This window comes from Mustela lutreola, chromosome 17, assembly GCF_030435805.1.
Source record: "Mustela lutreola isolate mMusLut2 chromosome 17, mMusLut2.pri, whole genome shotgun sequence".
In the NCBI taxonomy this organism is placed as follows: Eukaryota; Metazoa; Chordata; class Mammalia; order Carnivora; family Mustelidae; genus Mustela; species Mustela lutreola.
Window position 1 is genome coordinate 40,463,290 of NC_081306.1, and position 21,204 is coordinate 40,484,493.

A 21,204-nucleotide genomic window follows, 5' to 3' on the forward strand; every position below is an offset into this window, starting at 1 on the left:
TTTCCTGACTTGTAATTTTAGCCATTCTGACTGGTATGAAGTGGTATCTCATTGTGGTTTTGATTTGTATTTCCCTGATGCTGAGTGATGTTGAGCACTTTTCATGTGTCTGTTGGCCATCTGGATATCTTCTTTGCTGGAATGACCGTTTATGTCTTCTGCCCCTTTCATGATTAGGGTCTTTGTTCATTGGGCATTGAGTTTGATAAGTTCTTTTTAGATTTTGGATACTAGCCCTTTATCTGATAAGACATTTGCAAATATCTTCTCCCATTCTTTGGGTTGTCTTTTGGTCTTGTTGACTGTTTCCTTTGTTGCACAAAGGCTTTTAATCTTGCTCAAGTCCCAGTAGTTAATTTTTGCCCTTGCTTCCCTTGCCCTTGGTGATGTTTCTAGGAAGAAGTTGCGATAGCTGAGATGGAAGAGGTTGCTGCCTGTGTTCTCCTCAAGGATTTTGATGGACTCTTGTTTCACATTGAGGCCCTTCATCCATTTTGAGTCTGTTTTTCTGTGTGGTATAAGGAAATGGTTCAGTTTCATTCTTCTGCATGTGGCTGTCCAGTTTTCCCAACATCATTTATTGAAGAGACTGTCTTTTTTCCATTGGACATTCTTTCCTGGTGTGTCGAAGATTAGTTGACCATAGAGTTGAGGGTCTATTTCTGTGCTCTCTATTCTGTTCCATTGATCTATGTGTCTTTTTTATTTATTTATTTTTTTTTTTGGTGCCAGTACCATACTGTCTTGATGATGACAGCCTTGTTTTAGAGCTTGAAGTCTGGAATTGTGATGCCACCAATTTTGGTTTTCTTTTTCAACATTCCTCTGGCTATTTGAGGTCTTTTCTGGTTCCATGTAAATTTTAGGATTATTTGTTCCATTTCTTTGGGAAAAAATTCATGGTATTTTGATAGAGATTGCATTAAATATGTAGATTGCTTTAGGTAGCATAGACATTTTCACAATATTTGTTCTTCCGATCCATGAGCATGGAATGTTTCTCGATTTCTTTGTGTCTTCTTCAATTTCTTTCATGAGTACTTTATAGTTTTCTGAGTACAGATTCTTTGCCTCTTTGGTTAGGTTTATTCTTAGGTATCTTATGGTTTTGGGTGCAATTGTAAATGGAATTGACTCTTTAATTTCTCTTTCTTCTGTATTGCTCTTGATGTATAGAAATGCAACTGATTTCTGTGCATTGATTTTTATATCCTGACACTTTACTGAATTCTATGAATTCTATGTATGAGTTCTAGCAGATTTGGAGTGGAGTCTTTTGGGTTTTCCACATAAAGTATCATATCATCTGCAAGGAGTGAAAGTTTTACTTCTTTGCCAATTCAGATGCCCTTTATTTCTTTTTGTCTGATGGCTGAGGCTAGGACTTCTAGTACTATGTTGAATAGTAGTGGGACAGTGGACATCCCTGCTGTGTTCCTGACCTTAGGGAAAAAGCTCAGATTTTCCGCATTGAGAATGATATTCGCTGTGGGTTTTTCATAGATGGATTTGATGATATTGAGGTATGTACCCTCTATGAGGGAGAGTGAATCTTAAGCAGTCTCCACGCCTACCACGGTGTCCAGTGTGGGGCTCCATCTCAAAACCCTGAGATCACGACCTGAGCTGAAATCAAGAGTTTGACAGGTAACCACTGAATCACCCAGGTGCCCCTCCATGTGTAGTACAGTTTTTAATTTTGACGATGTATAATGCATTTATTTTTCCTTTTATTTTCTGTGACTTTAGGTCATATTTAAGAATTTCTTATAAGATCTGAGGTCATGTGACTTGTCCTTGCACCATTTATTGAAAAGACCCTTCTATTATTTATCTATTTTTAGAATTTCTTTTATCTTCTTTTAAAAAATTTATTTCTTTTCAGTGTAACAGAATTCATTGTTTATGCACCACACCCAGTGCTCCATGCAATATGTGCCCTCCGTAATACCCACCACCTGGCTCCCCCAACCTCCCACCCCCCGCCCCTTCAAAACCCTCAGATTGTTTTAATTCCATTGAATAGTATTGGAAACCTTCTCAAAATTCAGTTGATCATAAATACATGGGTAAAGTTTTGGACTCCAAATTTAATTTCATTGATCTATGTATCTCTCCTTATGCTGGGACCACACAGTTATTTTTAATGTATAAATAACTTAATTTTTATTTTTTTTTACTTTTGGCAGAGTTTATTCATTAGTATATTAAAGGTGTATATATTTTTTTAATTTATCTTATTTTTTCAGCGTTCCAAGATTCATTTTTACACCACTTTATGCACCACACCCAGTGTTCCATGCAATATGTACCCTCCTTAGTACCCACCACCAGGCTCACCTAATTCCCAACCCCTCTCCCCTCCAAAACCCTCAGTTAGTTTCTCAGAGTCTGCAGTTTCTCATGGTTCTTCTCCCTCTCCTATTTCCCCCAGTTCACCTTTTTTTTCCTCCCCTAATGTCCTCCGTGTTATTCCTTATGTTCCACAGTGAAACCATATGATAATTGACTTTCTCTGCTTGACTTATTTCACTCAGCATAGTCTCCTCCAGTCCCATCCATGTTGATACAAATAACTTTTTTTTCAGGGTTCAGTGATTCATGTTAAGTATAAACACCCAGTAGCCATCATAGCATGTGTCCGCCTCAATACCAATCACCCTATTAACCCCTCCCCCACACCTGTCTCCCCTTTGAAACCCCTAGATTGTTTCTTGGAGTCCATAGTTTCTCATGGTTCATCTCCTTCTCTAATTTCTCTCCTTTTGGATTTCCCTCCCTTCCCCTGTAGTCCTCTCTGTGCCATTGCTTATGTTTCACATATGAGTGAAACCATATGATAATTGTCTTTCTCTGTTTGACTTACTTCACTTAACATAATACCCTCCAGTTCCATCCACATCAATGCAAATGGTGGGTATTCATTCTTTCTGATGGCTGAATAATATTCCATTGTGTATCTGTACTACATCTTCTTTATCCATTCATCTGTGGAAGGGCATCTTGGCTCCTTCCACAGTTTGGCTATTGTGAACATTGCTGGTATGAACATTGGGGTGCCTGTGGCCCTTCTTATCAGTACACCTGTATTTTGGGGGTAAATAACTAGGAATGAAATTGTTGGGTTGTAGAGAGCTCTATTTTTTTTAAGAGTGCATGTTTAATCCAACTTGATTCATTTTATTTTATCTATTTAAATGTCTTGAGGAACCTCCATACTGTTTTCCAAAGTGGCTGTGTCAGCTTACATCCCACCAACAGTGTAAGAGGGTTCCCCTCGCCAACATTATTGTTTCCTGCCTTGTCAATTTTGGCCATTCTAACTGGTGTAAGGTGGTATCTCAATTTAGTTTTGATTTGAATTTCCCTAATGGCTAATGAACATTTTTCCACATGCTATTAGGCATTTGGATGTCTTCATTGGAGAAGTGTCTGTTCATGTCTTCTGTCCATTTTTTGACATGATTATCTGTTTTTATGGATGTTGAGTTTGAGAAGTTCTTTATAGACCTTGGATCAGCCCTTTGTTTGCAGTGTCATTTGCGAATATCCCCTCCTATTCCATGGGTTGCCTCTTTGTTTTGTTGACTGTTTCCTTTGCTGTGCAGAAGCTTTTGATCTTGATGAAGTCCCAAAAGTTCATTTTCACCTTTGTTTCCTTTGCCTTTGGGATGTGTCTTGAAAGAAGTTGCTGTGGCCATTGTTGAAAAGGTTACTGCCTATGTTCTTCTCTAGGATTTTGATGGATTCCTGTCTCATATTGAGGTCTTTCATCCATTTTGAGTTTATCTTTGTGTATGGCATAAGAGAATGTGGACCACACTGTCTTTAAAAAATTTTTTTTATAAACATATAATGTATTTTTATACCCAAGGGTACAGGTCTGTGAATCGCCAGGTTTACACACTTCATAGCACTCACCATACCACTTACCCTCCCCAATGTCCATAGCCCTACCCCCCTCTCCCGACTCCCCTCCCCCAAGCAATCATCAGTTTGTTTTGTGAGATTAAGAGTCATTTATTGTTAGTCTCCCTCCAATCCCATCTTGTTTCATTTATTCTTTTCCTACCCCCCAGCCCCACCACGTTGCATCTCCACTTCCTCATATCAGGGAGATCATATGAAAGTTGTCTATCTCTGTTTGACTTATTTCACTAAGCATGTTACCCTCTAGTTCCATCCACATCGTCGCAAATGGCAAGATTTCATTTCTTTTGATGGCTGCATAGTATTCCATTGTGTATATATACCACACCTTCTTTATCCATTCATCTGTTGATGGACATCTAGGTTCTTTCCATAGTTTGGCTATGAAACAAGATGGGACATTGCTGCTATAAACATTTGGGTGCACGTGCCTCTTTGGATCATTACGTTTGTATCTTTAGGGTAAATACCCAGTAGTGCGATTGCTGGGTCATAGGATAGTTCTATTTTCCACTTTTTGAGAAACCTCCATGCTGTTTTCCAGAGTGGTTGCACCAGCTTGCATTCCCACCAAGTGTGTAGGAGGGTTCCCCTTTCTCTGCATCCTGGCCAGCATCTGTCATTTCCTGACTTGTTAATTTTGGCCATTCTGACTGGTGTGAGGTGGTATCTCATTGTGGTTTTGATTTGTATTTCCCTGATGCCAAGTGATGTGGAGCACTTTTTCATGTGTCTGTTGGCCATCTGGATGTCTTCTTTGCAGAAATGTCTGTTCGTGTCCTCTGCCCATTTCTTGATTGGATTATTTGTTCTTTGGGTGTTGAGATTGATAAATTCTTTATAGATTTTGGACACTAGCCCTTTATCTGATATGTCATTTGAAAATATCTTCTCCCATTCTGTCAGTTGTCTTTTGGTTTTTTTAACTGTTTCCTTTGCTGTGCAAAAGCTTTTGATCTTGATGAAATCCCAGTAGTTCATTTTTGTCCTTGCTTCTCTTGCTTTTGCTGATGTTCCTAGGAAGATGTTGCTGCAGCTGAGGTCAAAGAGGTTGCTGCCTGTGTTCTCCTCAAGGATTTTGATGGATTCCTATCTCACATTGAGGTCCTTCATCCATTTGGAGTCTATTTTCATGTGTGGTGTAAGGAAATGGTCCAATTTTATTTTTCTGCATGTGGCTGTCCAATTTTCCCAACACCATTTATTGAAGAGGATGTCTTTTTCCATTGGACATTCTTTCCTGCTTTGTCAAAGATTAGTTGACCATAGAGTTGAGGGTCTATTTCTGGGCTCTGTATTCTGTTCCATTGATCTATGTGTCTGTTTTTGTGCCAGTACCATACTGTCTTGATGATGACAGTTTTGGAATAGATCTTGAAGTCTGGAATTGTGATGCCACCAACTTTGGCTTTCTCTTTCAATATACCCTTGGCTATTTGAGGTCTTTTCTGGTTCCATATAAATTTTAGGATTATTTGTTCCATTTCTTTGAAAAAAATGGGTGGGGTTTTGATAGGGATTGCATTAAATGTATAGATTGCTTTAGGTAGCATAGACATTTTCACAATATTTGTTCTTCCAATCCAGGAGCATGGAACATTTTTCCATTTCTTTGTGTCTTCCTCAATTTCTTTCATGAGTACTTTATAGTTTTCTGAGTATAGATTCTTAGCCTCTTTGGTTAGGTTTATTCCTAGGTATCTTATGGTTTTGGGTGCAATTGTAAATGGGATTGACTCCTTAATTTCTCTTTCTTCTGTCTTGTTGTTGGTGTAGAGAAATGCAACTGATTTCTGCACATTGATTTTATATCCTGACACTTTACTAAATTCCTGTACAAGTTCTAGCAGTTTTGGAGTGGAGTCTTTCGGTTTTTCCACATATAGTATCATATCATCTGCGAAGAGTGATAATTTGACTTCTTCTTTGCCGATTTGGATGCCTTTAATTTCTTTTTGTTGTCTGATTACTGAGACTAGGACTTCTAGTACTATGTTGAATAGCAGTGGTGATAATGAATATCCCTGCCGTGTTCCTGTCCTTAGCAGAAAAGCTTTCAGTTTTTCTCCATTGAGAATGATATTTGTGGTGGGTTTTTCATAGATGGCTTTGATAATATTGAGGTACATGCCCTCTATTTCTACACTTTGAAGAGTTTTGATCAGGAAGGGATGCTGTACTTTGTCAAATGCTTTTTCAGCATCGAGAGTATCATATGGTTCTTGTTCTTTTATTAATGTGTTTATCACATTGATTGATTTGCGGATGTTGAAACAAACTTGCAGCCCTGGAATAAATCCCACTTGCTCCTGGTGAATAATCCTTTTAATGTACTGTTGGATCCTATTGGCTAGTATTTTGGTGAGAATTTTCGCATTTGTGTTCATCAAGGATATTGGTCCATAATTCTCTTTTTTGATGGGATTCTTGTCTGGTTTTGGGATCAAGGTGATGCTGGCCTCATAAAATGAGTTTGGAAGTTTTCCTTCCATTTCTGGTTTTTGGAACAGTTTCAGGAGAATAGGAATTAATTCTTCTTTAAATGTTTGGTAGAATTTCCCTGGGAAGCCGTCTGGCCTTGGGCTTTTGTTTGTTTGGAGATTTTTGATGACTGTTTCAATCTCCTTACTGGTTATGGGTCTGTTCATGTTTTCTATTTCTTCTTGGTTCAGTTGTGGTAGTTTATGTGTCTCTAGAAATGCATCCATTTCTACCAGATTTCAAATTTGTTGGCATAGAGTTGCTCATAGTATGTTCTTAAAATTGTTTTCATTTCCTTGGTGTTGGTTGTGATCTCTCCTCTTTCATTCATGATTTTACTTATTTGGGTCCTTTTTCTTTTCTTTTTTTTAAAATAAACATATATTTTTATCCCCAGGGGTACAGGTCCTTTTTCTTTTCTTTTTGATAAGTCTGGGCAGGGGTTTATCAATCTTATTAATTCTTTCAAAGAACCAACTCCTAGTTTTGTTGATTTGTTCTACTTTTTTGGTTTCCATTTCATTGATTTCTGCTCTAATCTTTATGATTTCTCTTCTCCTGGTGTATTTAGGCTTTCTTTGTTGTTCTTTCTCCACTCCTTTAGGTGTAGGGTTAGGTTGTGTATTTGAGACCTTTCTTGTTTCTTGAGAAAGGCTTGTACCGCTATATATTTTCCTCTCAGGACTGCCTTTGCTGTGTCCCACAGGTTTTGAACTGTTGTGTTTTCATTATCATTTGTTTCCATGATTTTTTTCATTCTTCTTTAATTTCCTGGTTGATCCATTTAGAAGGGTGCTGTTTAGTTTCCATGTATTTGGCTTCTTTCCAAATTTCCTCTTGTGATTGAGTTCTAGCTTCAGAACATTGTGATCTGAAAATATGCAGGGTGTCTACGGCCATACCACCCTGAACGTGCCCGATCTCGTCTGAAAATATGCAGGGAATGATCCCAATCTTTTGATACCGGTGGAGACCTGATTTATGACCTAGGATGTGATCTATTCTGGAGAATGTTCCCTGTGCACTAGAGAAGAATGTGTATTCTGTTGCTTTGGAATGGAATGTTCTGAATATATCTGTGATGTCCATCTGGTCCAGTGTGTCATTTAAGATCTTTATTTCCTTGTTGATCTTTTGCTTGGATGATCTGTCCATTTCAGTGAGGGAAGTGTTATAGTCCTCTACTACTATTGTATTATTGTCAATGTGTTTCTTTGATTTTGTTATTAATTGGTTTATGTAGTTGTCTGCTCCCATGTTAGGGGCATAGATATTTAAAACTGTTAGATATTCTTGTTGGACAGACTCTTTGAATATGATATAGTGTCCTTCCTCATCTCTTATTATAGTCTTTGGCTTAAAATCTAATTGATCTGATATAAGGATTGCCACCCCAGCTTTCTTATGATGTCCATTAGCATGGTAAATTGTTTTCCACCCCCTCACTTTAAATCTGGAGGTGTCTTTGGGTCTAAAATGAGTTTCTTGTAGGCAGCATATTGATGGGTTTTGTATTTTTATCCATTCTGATACCCTGTGTCTTTTGATTGGGGCATTTAGCCCATTAACATTCAGGGTAACTATTCAGAGATATGAATTTAGTGCCATTGTATTGCCTGTAAGGTGACTGTTACTGTATATTGTCTCTGTTCCTTTCTGATCTACTACTTTTAGGGTCTCTCTTTGCTTAGAGGACCCCTTTCAATATTTCCTGTAGATCTGGTTTGGTGTTTGCAAATTCTTTGTTTTTGTTGTCTGGAAGCTTTTTATCTTTCCTTCTATTTTCAATGATAGCCTAGCTGGATATAGTATTCTTGACTGCATGTTTTTCTCATTTAGTGCTCTGAATATATCATGCCAGTTCTTTCTGGCCTGCTAGATCTCTGTGGATAAGTCTGCTGCCAATCTAATATTTTTACTGTTGTATGTTACAGACATTTTTTCCCAGGCTGCTTTCAGGGTTTTCTCTTTTTCGCTAAGACTTGTAAATTTTCCTATTAGGTGATGGGGTGTGGACCTATTTTTGTTGATTTTGAGGCGGGGTTCTCTGCACCTCCTGGATTTTGATGCTTGTTCTTTTTGCCATATTAGGGAAATTCTCTATAATAATATAACTTCTGCTCTCCTCTCTCTTTCTTCTTCTTCTGGAATCCCAATTATTCTAATGCTGTTTTGTCTTATGGTGTCACTTATCTCTCAAATTCTCCCCTCGTGGTCCAGTAGCTGTTTGTCTCTCTTTTGCTCAGCTTCTTTATTCTCTGTCCTTTGGTCTTCTATATCATTGATTCTTTCTTCTGCCTCATTTATCCTAGCAGTATGAGCCTCCATTAAAAATTTTTTAAAATTTCTTTTCAGCGTAACAGTATTCATTGTTTTTGTACCACACCCAGTGCTCCATGCAATCCATGCCTTCCTTAATACCCACCACCTGGTTCCCCCAACCTCCCACCCTGTGCCCCTTCAAAACTCTCAGATTGTTTTTCAGAGTCCATAGTCTCTCATGGTTCACCTCCCCTTCCAATTTCCCCCAACTCCCTTCTCCTCTCTAACTCCCCATGTCCTCCATGCTATTTGTTATGCTCCACAAATAAGTGAAACCATATGATAATTGACTCTCTCTGCTTGACTTGTTTCACTCAGCATAATTTCTTCCAGTCCCATCCATGTTGCTACAAAAGTTGGGTATTCATCCTTTCTGATGGAGGCATAATACTCCATAGTGTATATGGACCACATCATCCTTATCCATTCGTCTGTTGAAGGGCATCTTGGTTTTTTCCACAGTTTGGTGACCGTGGCCATTGCTGCTATGAACATTAGGGTACAGATGGCCCTTCTTCTCACTACATCTGTATCTTTGGGGTAAATATACAGTTGAACAATTACAGGGTCATAGGGAAGCTCTTTTTTTAACTTCTTAAGGAAACTCCATGCTGTTTTCCAATGTGGCTGTACCAACTTGCATTCCTACCAACAGTGTAAGAGGGCTCTTTGACATGTTTTTGAAAGAGTATTGGGTCATATATTTGAAATCTTGGTTTTATTTAAAGATAGGCATATATAATGAAAAATTTCTTTCCAGCCATTGCTTTTGCTACATCCCATGAGTTTTGGTATGTGGTTTCCTCATTTTTTTGTTCTCCAAGTAATTCTAAAATGCACTTTAGATTTCTTCTTTGCTGACTGGCTATATAAAAGTGTATTGTGTAATTTCCACAGATTCATGGGTTTTCCATTTTGTTATGTTCTTGTTTTCTAATTTTATTCCATTGTAGTTGAAGAGCATACCTATGTATTATTTCCATCCAGACACAATTTCTTAAACAGTGTGATAAATCAAAGTAACATATTATGGTCTGGTGTTTCCAAATATTCTCTAGTCCAAAAATAAAAGTCTAAGAGATCTGGGAATGTAATCCCATTCCTTTGGATCTGACTGCTCTAGTGCTGGCCCATGTGTGTGACTTGCTCTTGTTCAGCCATTGGCTTGAAAGTTCAAGTAAAGTTCATAGAGGGATTAACTCCTGATATGAATGAATCCTGATGTCTTTTAATCCTCAGCTGGTAGAGGAAATTATACATGCTCCAGGGAAATTCTGCATTTTCATTGATATTTCCATTGTTTTTTTTTCTTATAGTACTGTTTCCATTTCTTACCCCAGTTTTTGAAATGTTAAATATCTCACTATTTCCAAAAAGTGTTACTGATTTTTTCAAGAAATCTATAAAGAGGATGAAGGAAAGTCGCCTCCAAGATAAACAAAAGGTAAATCCAATGGTGGTTACATGTGCATATTCACCTTTGATCTTTTATTGAGCTGTATACATCTGATGTGCATGCTACTAAGTATGTTTTCATGGTAAATAGAGAACTCTAGAGTTTAGGGCAAGAGATTTCTAACACTTTAGAGAGAAAGAAGAAGTTAGAGGTCAGGAGAGGCAATAAGATGAGTCAGCTGATGTTTAAAATTCAAGAATAAGCATGCCAACTAGTATGTCACTGCATCAGTTTGGTGAGAGACTACAACTTCCCTTCAATAAATGGTCAAAACATAAAAATTATGTGTACAATCATTTTCCTGGAGTATAATTTTGCCATATCTTATGATGGCAAAGAATCCCTTCAATTCCAAGCCTCTTTTCTTACCCATTCTCCAGTGGAAGTTCTCCCCAGGCACCTGCTTATGTTAAATTTGAGGCTGTCATGGAGTGAACAGGTGTCTTCTTTGGGCACTGAGGCTGCAATCTGGCCAAGCAGGCTTTGCCATCCTGAAGCCTGGTGGCCAGCACCAGGATGTGTGCAGGACAGGGAGACAGAGCTGGGTCTCCCAGGATGTCTCTGAGGATTGTGCAGAGCTCTGGGAGGGTAGGATATTGGAAGATGCTGACACAGAAGCTTCCTGTGGAGTCTACAGAGGCCAGGGGATTCGTAAATATGGCCATTCATTAACAATTGAGGCTGAAAAAACAAACAGACTAAAACCAGATACTTTCTCCTGAGCTAGTAAGTGTGATAGGAGAGGGAGCAGGCAACTCTTGGGCCAGTAAACTGTGTTCAAAAGCCAGAGAAGCTGAGGAACAGAGAGAGCAAGAGCCAAAAAGCAGTGGGACATAATGGCTGGATTCCTGTCAGGGAAATATCGTGCTCTCCAAGATTTTTTGCTGGACATTTTTGTTCACTGATGTCTCTGACAACCTTAGTTAAATTTCCAGGTGTAAAAGCATCATATACTTAGGAAAGAAGTTAGTATTTCTGGCTTCACAAGTGACTTTTTGTCATTGAAATGTCTCTTTCTGTGTCCAGCACCGAGTGGATTTTCTTCAGCTAATGATTAACTCCCAGAATTCCAAAGAAATGGACACCCATAAAGGTAAGCCAGGAGAGCTACAGAGGGCTCTTGATGGGGCAGAGACAGGAGATATTTCTCAGATACAGAGGAAGATTTTTAGCAGATGAAATATCAGAAAATTGAAGGAAGACACATGTTTGATACAAATGGTAGCCAGAGCTTTTTCCAGAAGAATACAGCCACAATTTGTTCAAAGCTCGAAGGGCAATGATAGACAAAGCTCTCAGTGGTCTGCCACGTGGGGGCTTGTTTTCAATGGCTATCCTCCAGCCTAATCTAGGCCCACTGAATCAGAACCTCTGCCTGGAAATTCACATCAAGGTTTCATCACATCATGAGGCACCTGGCTGCAGTATTGGTGACCTTCACTTGGAACACTTGGTTAAACTTGTGTTCACTGGCTTAATCTACTGCAAGTTTGTCTTTTACTTCTGTAATTAAGAAGTAACTGGTGCAGGATGCCTTTGTGACTGTGTACATATGGTGTTTCTCTTTAAGTCATCACCTATTACTTTTATCATCCATGGATGGTATTTGACTAAAATCATTATTACTATGATGTTTGCAAATGATGACTTTCTACTTCCGCCATTGCTTCTACATTAGGAGTGATAGTCCATTGTTAGGGTCAGCTTTCCATTCACCATCATTATTGTATTTGTTTATTTATTTTTTATTTTTATTTCTATTATGTCCAATTAGCCCGCATAGAGTGTATCATGAGTTTTTAATGCAGTGTTCAACAATTCACTAGTTGTGTATAACATCCAGTATTCTGTATTTGTCTATTTATATATGTCAGTATGATCTCATATATTACTAACTTAGTCTTTTATATAATTTTTTATTTGGATTGTTAATTTTCTCAGATTTGTCCTCTGTAAACACTTTCTTTTGGCCTCCTGTGTACTTTTTTTTCCTTTCAACTTCTTTTTTATGTATTCAGTAGACTTTATTTATTTAAATATCTATTTATTTATTATTTATTTATTTATTTTATATATTTCATTATTTAAATATTTAAATATAATTAGATTATAAAATTATAATATTTAATTGTAAAATATTTTATTATTTAAAGAGAGCAAGAGAGAGAGAACACAGGAAAGGGAGCAGCAGACAGAAAGAGAAGCAAGCTCCCTGCAGAGAAAGAAGTATGATACAGAACTTGATCCCAGGACTCTGGGATCATGACCTGAGCTGAAGGCAGAAGCTTAACTGACTGAGCCACACAGGTGTCTCAACAGACTTTATTTTTTATAGCAATTTTAGGTTCACTGCAAAACTGAGTGAAAGACACAGTGATTTATCCCATATTCCCCCTGCCCCACTTACATGCAGCACCCCCCTCTATCAAAATCCCACACCATGTGGTAATTTTGTTATAGACAATGTCCCTATAGTGACACGTTATTACTACCCTAATTCCATAGTTTACATTACAGTCACCCTTGGTGTTGTATATGTTATGGGTTTAGACCTATGTATAGTGATGTATATCTACCACTATGGCACACAGAGTATTCTGTATCCTTTTACCGTATTATTTCCTGAGCATTTTCTTGCATTCTGGTGTGAGACATTCCAGTTTCTCTACTGTTTCCCGTGATGGTCCCTTGGAATGAGCCATTTTCTCCAAGAAGCTCTGTTTCTTTTAGTGAGAATGGTATTTAGGAACCAGAATCTGGGATCTAGGAGTGCTTGTTGCTATGAGGGTGTCTTTGCTTCTATTTCCTCTCAGTAGGTCAAGCCCTGAATGTCAACTATATTTACATAGGACTAATCAACATAAATATTTCTATAACCATAACCAGTGATCTAATTATGGTCTCTGCATCTGAAAGAAAAAGGGGGGTTTGATTTATAGTTGTTTTTGTGACAGAAATATTTCCATTGTGGTTAATTCATGGTTTGACAACCACCTTACAAAATTCTTGAATATATATAACAGCTTATCCTAGAGAAAAAATGATTAGCTTACTTTACCACACCACTAATATCTGTATTTCTGTATCTATTATGATGTCTACTTCTATTCTTTAAAAATTTTTTTAAAAATATTTTCTTTACTTGACACAGAGAGAGAGGTGGGGGGAGGGAGACGGTGAGAGAGGGAACACAAGCAGGTGCAGGGGGAGAGGGAGAAGCAGACTTCCCACAGAGCAGGGAACCTGATGTGGAGCTCAGTCCCAGGACTCTGGGATCATGATCTGAGCCAGGGGCAGACTGAGCCTCCCATATGTTCCTATATCATTCTATTCTCTCTCTCTCTCTGTCATTCTACTACATTCTATGATAAAGGAAATATTCTATATATGCTTGTTTCTGTACAGAACCACTACACACATGTGGTTATCAAGCACTTGACATGTGGCTAGTATCACTGAAGATATGAATTTTATATTGTATTTAATATAACTAAAGTAAAACTTAAATAGAAATAGCCACATCTGGCAAGTAACTATCTTATTGGACAGCACAGCCCTAAACTTTGATTATCATGGGGCTCATGGCAATCATGGAAAAACTCTGATTGTTGAATTTATCCACAGCAGCATCACAGAAAGTAAGACTGTCATATCACAACTCTACAGACCTTTCTTAGACTTTTTGTATTGTTTTTAGTTGTGACTTACATGTTGGTGGCAGGTACCATGTTCATTTCTGTGTTCTAAGTATATAAATGTCCTGACACAGTTGTGATGAAAGAAATTAGAGCATGACCATTCTGAGTTTCTGCCAAGAGAAAAGTCAAAGGAGATGCCAACTTGTATTCAGAGTGGGGCCATACACTAAGGAAGATGACATTCAGGTTTTGATTGAATAGGCATTGCTAATGCCATTCACTGGATTCAGCTTGTCTGTTTCTTGCTAACTAGTACCTTCTATTGACACCTTCTTTCTTCTGCTCCTTTAACGGCATGAATTATCCTAGTTTAGTCACCACTCTTCTCACTTTGTCTGTGTCATAGTTTCTGTACATACTGGAGGTCATCCACTTGAGAAGTTGTGTGCCAGGACTATTAGCTGAGACCTCGGAAAGGTATAAGCTGTGCTTCTCCAGATAGGTTGTGCACACAGATCACCACATCTCATGAAAGGTCAGATTTTGATTCGATTGTTCTAGGGTGACATTTGAGAGACTGCATTTCTAATAAGCTCCCACATACTGCAGATCCCAATTTGGGGCAGCAAGATTTATCTGTCACCCATTTGTATTCTTTAAAGTTCCCCACAAATATACTTAGGTAAAACATCATTTATTTTTCCTGACAATTAAGCCTTAGCATTGCAAATTCTCTAAAGAAATTTATGTTCTGTTTTAGCGGAAAGGATTTAAATTTTCCTGGGAGAGGACTGAAGTCCTGTTGGGATTCTCCAAAGGACATACTGATAACTCTGTGTACATTAGATGAAATGCCTTTTTCTGAAATCACCTATCCATGTTGGTGGGGAAGGTGGCATGAGCATGAATGGATGGTCAAGACCATGAGAATAGGCCATGGGAATAACCAGGGCAAGACAACTTCTGGCTTTTCTGGCTCTGTAAGATAGACATCAGAGTGCAAACCACTGTGAGTTTGATTTTGGATTGCTTTTAAATTTTCCTCCAAAGGAAATGTGAGTTTTAAATAGATTTGTCATCATCTAAAATGTGGTATTTTATATTCATCTGTTTTAGCTCAAATGTCTCTCCTCTCCTTTTAGCTCTGTCTGATCTGGAACTCGTGGCCCAATCTATTATCTTTATTTTTGCTGGCTATGAGACCACTAGCACTTCTCTTTCCTTCCTTGTGTATGAATTGGCCACTCACCCTGATGTCCAGCAGAAACTGCAGGAGGAGATTGATACGACTTTCCCCAAGAAGGTGAGTGGGTCCTACTGAGGAAGGAGTCAGAATAGGCTTGGTTATATCTCAGTAACAGATTAGTTCTCAAATCCAGAGTGTTTTCATAAAAAGGTTTACTTATAACACTCATTTGCATGTCCAGCATAGGGGTGAGACTTTGCTTCATGTAGTTATTTGGTGGAACTGGGGAGAGAGGTTCCACTTTCTTATACCTGTATTATCTGGAACTTGGAAACTAATTGTTGGCTGGGGAACAAGGAACTAAACTCCCAGCTTATGAAGAGACCTGGCCTCGGGGGCTGGAGTACCTTATTGGGCAAAGAGTGAACCCCCAGACCAACAATGAGGAAACTTTTACAGCAACAGAGGGTGGGGCTGAGATCTGATCCCCTTCACAATATTCCCTAGAACTGAAATTGTGTTCCCACAGTCGGTGGCATCCAGTCCTACCCCTCTCTCGACCTATATGTGTTGAAAGGAACAAGTGTCTCCCCCAATTATGGTTTTTATGTAATATAGTGTTTCTCTTTAAATACTGTAAATATAATTGAAAAGATAGAAAGCAGGATATTTTCACTAGAAGAGTTTATATGGAAGAGGAGATATTTTCTGTTGTATGTTCTTCTTTTATGGTGTTGGCGTGTGACCTCTGTTTCGAAAGGAAATGGTGACTTCAACATATTTCACTGACGACTAAGGGTCATAGGGAGAAATAAAATAAGATAAAAACAGAGTGAAATAAGTCAAGCAGAGAGAGTCACTTATCATATGGTTTCACTTATTTGTGGAACATAACAAATAGCATGGAGGACAAGAGGAGTTAGAGAGGAGAAGGGAGTTGGGGGAAATTGGAAGGGGAGGTGAACCATGAGAGACTATGGACTCTGAAAAACAACCTGAGGGTTTTGAAGGGGCGGGGGATGGGAGGTCGGGGTACCAGGTGGTGGGTATTGGGGAGGGCACGGATTGCATAGAGCACACTGGGTGTGGTGCAAAAACAATGAATACTGTTACGCTGAAAATAAATTTAAAAAAATAATTAAAAAAACAGAGAGGGAGACAAACTATAACTCTTAAGTATAGGAAACAAACTGGGGGTTTCTGGAAGGGAGATGATGGGAGGATGGGATAACTGGGTGATGGGCATTAAGGAGGGCACCTGATGTAATGAGCACTGGGTGTTATATGCAACTAATGAATTATTAAATTCTACACCTGAAACTCATAATACACTATATGTTAACTAAATTGAACTTAAATAAAAAACTAAAATAAACCCCCATTAAGTGTCACAGTCTTAGTCTCTTTTGTTCACACGAGGAAGAAAAATCACTACCTAGGAAGGATTTCAGACCCTGTTTAGGGGATTGTCCCAGCCGTCTCCCCTCGTCATTACTATTGCTCACATGTCAGCGGGCCACTGAGCAGGTCAAAGGACATGGTAGATATTAAAACGACCATAAATGCCCTTTACCAAAATTCATGATTCTTAGGTGCTCCTAACACTTCAGTAGTAGTGTATAGAGTGAGTTGAATGTTGATTCCACATCTCAGTGTATCAAAATCTGTTTCTTTCCTTCCAGGCACCACCTACTTATGATGGCCTTGTACAGATGGAGTATCTGGACATGGTGTTGAATGAAACTCTGAGATTATACCCAATCGGTGGTAGACTTGAGAGGGTCTGTAAGAAAGATGTGGAGATCAGTGGTGTGTTTATTCCCAAAGGGACAGTGGTGATGGTGCCAGTCTTTACTCTTCACCGACACCAGGATCTCTGGCCAGAGCCTGAGGAGTTCCGTCCTGAAAGGTACAGGAAACCTTGGGATGGGGAACCCACCCTCATTTTGGAGGATATTCTGATATTTCCTTCATATAGATGACAAGCATATGGTTGTACAATTATTTATTTGTACATCTTTTTATTTTTAGAAGTATTTTTTATTACAAGATCATCATTGTCAAAATTTTGCAAACTCTAGTTGAGAAAAAAGATTAATGTCATCATCAGTCACATACATCATTATTAATCATATGATATATGTCCTTGTGGATATTTTTCTATGCATACAGATTAATAAAAGGATGGCTATATATATATATATATATATATATATATATATATATATGTACTTTTAAAAAATTTAGATTTTTTTTTTTAGTGTTCCAAGATTCATTGTTTATGCACCACATCCAGTGCTCCATGCAATCCGTGCCCTCCTTAATACCCACCACCAGGCTCACCTAACCCCCAACTCCAGTCCCCTCCAAAACTCTGTTTGTTTCTCAGAGTCCACAGTCTCTCGTGGTTCATCTTTCCTTCAGATTTTCCCAATTTACTTTTCCTTTCCTTTTCCTAATGTCCTCCATGTTATTCCTTATGCTCCACAAGTAAGTGAAACCATGTAATTGACTTTCTCTCCTTGACTTATTTCACTCAGCATAACCTCCTCCAGTCCCAACCATGTTGATACAAGAGTTGGGTATTCATCCTTTCTGATGGAGCCATAATATTCCATTGTATACAATGGTCCATATCTTCTTTAGTCCATATCTTCTTTATGAAAACATGGTCCTTATATACAATGGCATTATATATTTTTTGAACTACTTACTTGACATAACAGTAAGCTATAAACAAAATACCATATTTGTGTTTGTGATTATGCATATACCATAATATATGTTACCATTATCCTTTTTAAGACAATGAGACTTTTTTGGGGTACCTGGGTGGCTCAGTCGGTTAAGCTTCTGCCTTTGGCTTGGGTCATGGTCGCAGGGTCCTGGGATCAAGCCCTGCTTCGGGCTCTCTGCTCAGTGGGGAACCTTCCTTCCTTCCCTCTCTCTGCCTGCCTCTCCTCCTCTCGTGATGTCTGTCAAATAAAAAAATAAAAAGAAAATATTAAAAAAAAAAAACGACAAGGGAGGTGAACCATGAGAGACTATGGACTCTGAAAAACAATCTGAGGGTTTTGAAGGGGCGGGGGCTGGGAGGTTGGGGGACCCAGGTGGTGGGTATTATAGAGGGCACGGATTGCATGGAGCACTGGGTGTGGTGAAAAAACAAGGAATACTGTTACACTGAAAAGAAATAAAAAATTAAAAAAGACGATAATGGGACTTTTTTTCCTTTAAGTTTTTCTGCTTCCTCTAGCTATCTAAATTTACTCCTCACATTCTCACATTCCATCTTTGCAAGCCTGGGCCACCGTTTCTGCTAGCTGTAGTGTGAGAGCAGCAGCTGTGGAGCTGAGAGTTCACGTCCCTGACAGGAGGAACAGCCTCAGGAGGACATAGGCACACAGGCCTGTGCTGTCTGTGGCTGCAGTCCTGTGCCAGCTCCCACCTCTCTCAGCATCTGGGGTTCATCCAGAGCAAGCGCATCTGCTCTCTAGCTGTCTGAGACATCCTCCTTGGAGGGGTCTTGAGCTTTCTCTTCTGATGATTCAGAGCAGTCTGGCTTTGGGTGCAGCATGAATTCTGCTACAGTCCGTGTTTTCCTGTTTATTGTATTGCTGAGCAAAATCTGGATGAACATTTTAGGGATTTAGACATTTAGACCCTGTCTCTAAGCTCCCTGATGGCAGAGCCCCTGTCCTGTTGCATGGTGTCCCTAGTGCTAGCAATGCATCCACACATAGTGCTTGCTGAAAGATCTCAAAATGACCAAGTCATCTGTTTTCTGTACCAGGAGACCTGATGGTTCCCAGAAGCTCAGCAGTTCCCTCTCCTGTAGCTTCTCTAATGGAGACCGGGGAGCACTCCTGATACTTGTCTGTGATTCATTCAGTCACGAGAGGAACTGCTTATCTGTGTGTGTCAGGGACGGTGCCAGGCAGTATGCAATCCATGTATTAAAAATGCGTATTATGGATAATTTTATTAAAGATTTTATTTATTTGATGGGCACCTGGGTGGCTCAGTTGTTAAGCAGCTGCTTTTGGCTGGGGATATGATCTCGGGTTCTGGGATCGAGCCTCACATCAGGCTCCCTGCTCAGCAAGAGGCCGGCTTCTCCCTCTCCCGCTCCCTGTGCTTGTGTTCCCTTGCTTGCTCTGTCTCTCTCTCTGCCCAATAAATAAATAAAATCTTTTTAAGAGATTTTATTTATTTGAGTGAGAGAGAGGGAGAAAGAGCATAAGTGGGGGAAGGGGAAGAGGGAGAGGGAGAAGCAAGCTCCAGACTGAGCAGGGAGCCCAACATGGGGCTTGATCCCAGGACCCTGGGATTATAATCTGAGCTGAAAGCAGATGGTTAACTAACTGACCCACCAGGTGCCCCTATTGTGGAGAATTTTTGACACATGTACAACCATATTCTATAGACACAAGTCTATGAAATACTTTACATGAATCTATCTGTGCCCATCACCTGCCCAACAAATACCAACCCATATCAGCTGCCCCATCCATGCACTGTTATAATTCCTTATCTGTTTTCTGTATTACATTAAAACATATCATCGGTAAACATTCTAGTATCTTCTCTATAATATAGTGAGTTTTAAATAGTACCTCTCCACAATGCCATTATCACTTTTCATTCATATGGAGGAATGAATTGTAAATAAATTGTAGTTCTAACCTTTAAGGAATTTATAGCTTTGTGGGCAGGTAGACAAAAACTCAGTAATTAGAGTGATTATTCGTAATTGTGAGTATGATTATAGTGGAGTTGTATCACGTGCCTACGTAAATCATCTGAAAATCGGTTGGGGTTGTCCTAGCAGGAGGGTAAGGAGGGAAAGGGAAATAATAACAATGTAAATCATGGAGCGCATTTGTCCTGCTTCCTTTCTGCATGGATATAAGACCAACGTCAGTCAGTGTAGGTGAGATCCTACATTTCCTTCAATCAGGCTCATTTCTTGCCTTTCAGAGGATGAACATCTCACCACCTTGAATATAATTTGAGTATTTAAGATAAATCTTTTCAAAAGCATTCCTCCCATCTCTTCAACAAGACTGAATGCCCCCATAGGGGAAGGGGTATCCAGTGACCTGTAGCAATGACCACAGCAGAGTAACATAGAAGGACTTCTGTAACCAGCCAATCAAATTTCCTATGTATCCCTGGTTGAGAACCCCAAATATGTAGCTCTTGTGATTTTTAAGCTTCCCTAACTTGTTTCCAACTTTTGTTGTGGAATCAGGTTCAGTAAGAAGAACAAGGACAGCATAAATCCTTATATATACCTGCCCTTTGGAACTGGACCCCGAAATTGCCTTGGGATGAGGTTTGCGATCATGAACATGAAACTTGCCCTTGTCAGAGTCCTGCAGAACTTCTCCTTCAAACCTTGTAAAGAAACACAGGTCAGAGAGAGCACTTTCTGCAAAAAGAATGTTTTATTGTATTTTTTTTAAATTAAGGGATATGGAATAGAGCTGTGTGTGTGTGTGTGTGTGTGTGTGTGTGCTCATTCATGCCTAGTAATTTGTTCTATCAGTCATAGAATCTATTTGAAGCCATCTGTGATGTTCAAGGGCCCTTCTGTTCCTGAGTGCCATATCTGTGGTTTATGACCACCCAACCATAAGGGTCACATGGCCAGTACAGTTCATGTGACATCATTATACACAGAATGATGACCTTGAGCAGTATTTTAAATTTCTTTTAAGTCCATGGGAAGGAAGGAACCAAGTTGTGCATAGTCATGACTTGCAGTGATAACCACGTTGTGACTTTTGAACGATGCTCCTCTCCACCATGACTTACAGACACTCTGGTGTTCTCAAACCCTCATTGTACGTGGGAATCAGTGGGTTTGTGAAAAATCCTGATGTCCAGGTCATCTCAGAAACTCTAACCTAATTCACCCAGAGTGTGACTTTAAAGGTGCCCCCTTTAATGAAGCCTGTGTGATTCACAAGGGCAAGCAAGGTTGAGAATCTGGTGTGAAGCATGTCTGCCTGATGTGAAGGACTCCCAGGGTCCAGGCCATCCTGGGTACGTGACTCCCCCTTCTGCAAGCCTAGCTCCTGTCAGGCTGTGCTTCCTTCCCATCCCAATCTGTCATCATGAATGGATGTTTCCACAAGAGAGGTGACAGCGTGTTTAGCAGTGTGGATGTCCATACAACAAAATGT

At 39.3% G+C, this 21,204-nt stretch overlaps 1 protein-coding gene across 1 annotated transcript in view; it reads left to right on the forward strand.

The window, feature by feature from the left end:
* LOC131819109 (cytochrome P450 3A12-like) overlaps window positions 1-21,204 on the forward strand; it is a 113,066-nt gene that overhangs the window by 88,882 nt on the left and 2,980 nt on the right. The window contains exons 9-13 of the mRNA XM_059153858.1: window positions 10,050-10,177; window positions 11,216-11,282; window positions 14,970-15,130; window positions 16,696-16,922; window positions 20,268-20,430. Coding sequence (XP_059009841.1) covers window positions 10,050-10,177; window positions 11,216-11,282; window positions 14,970-15,130; window positions 16,696-16,922; window positions 20,268-20,430 — 746 coding nt within the window. The remainder of the gene's footprint in view (window positions 1-10,049; window positions 10,178-11,215; window positions 11,283-14,969; window positions 15,131-16,695; window positions 16,923-20,267; window positions 20,431-21,204) is intronic.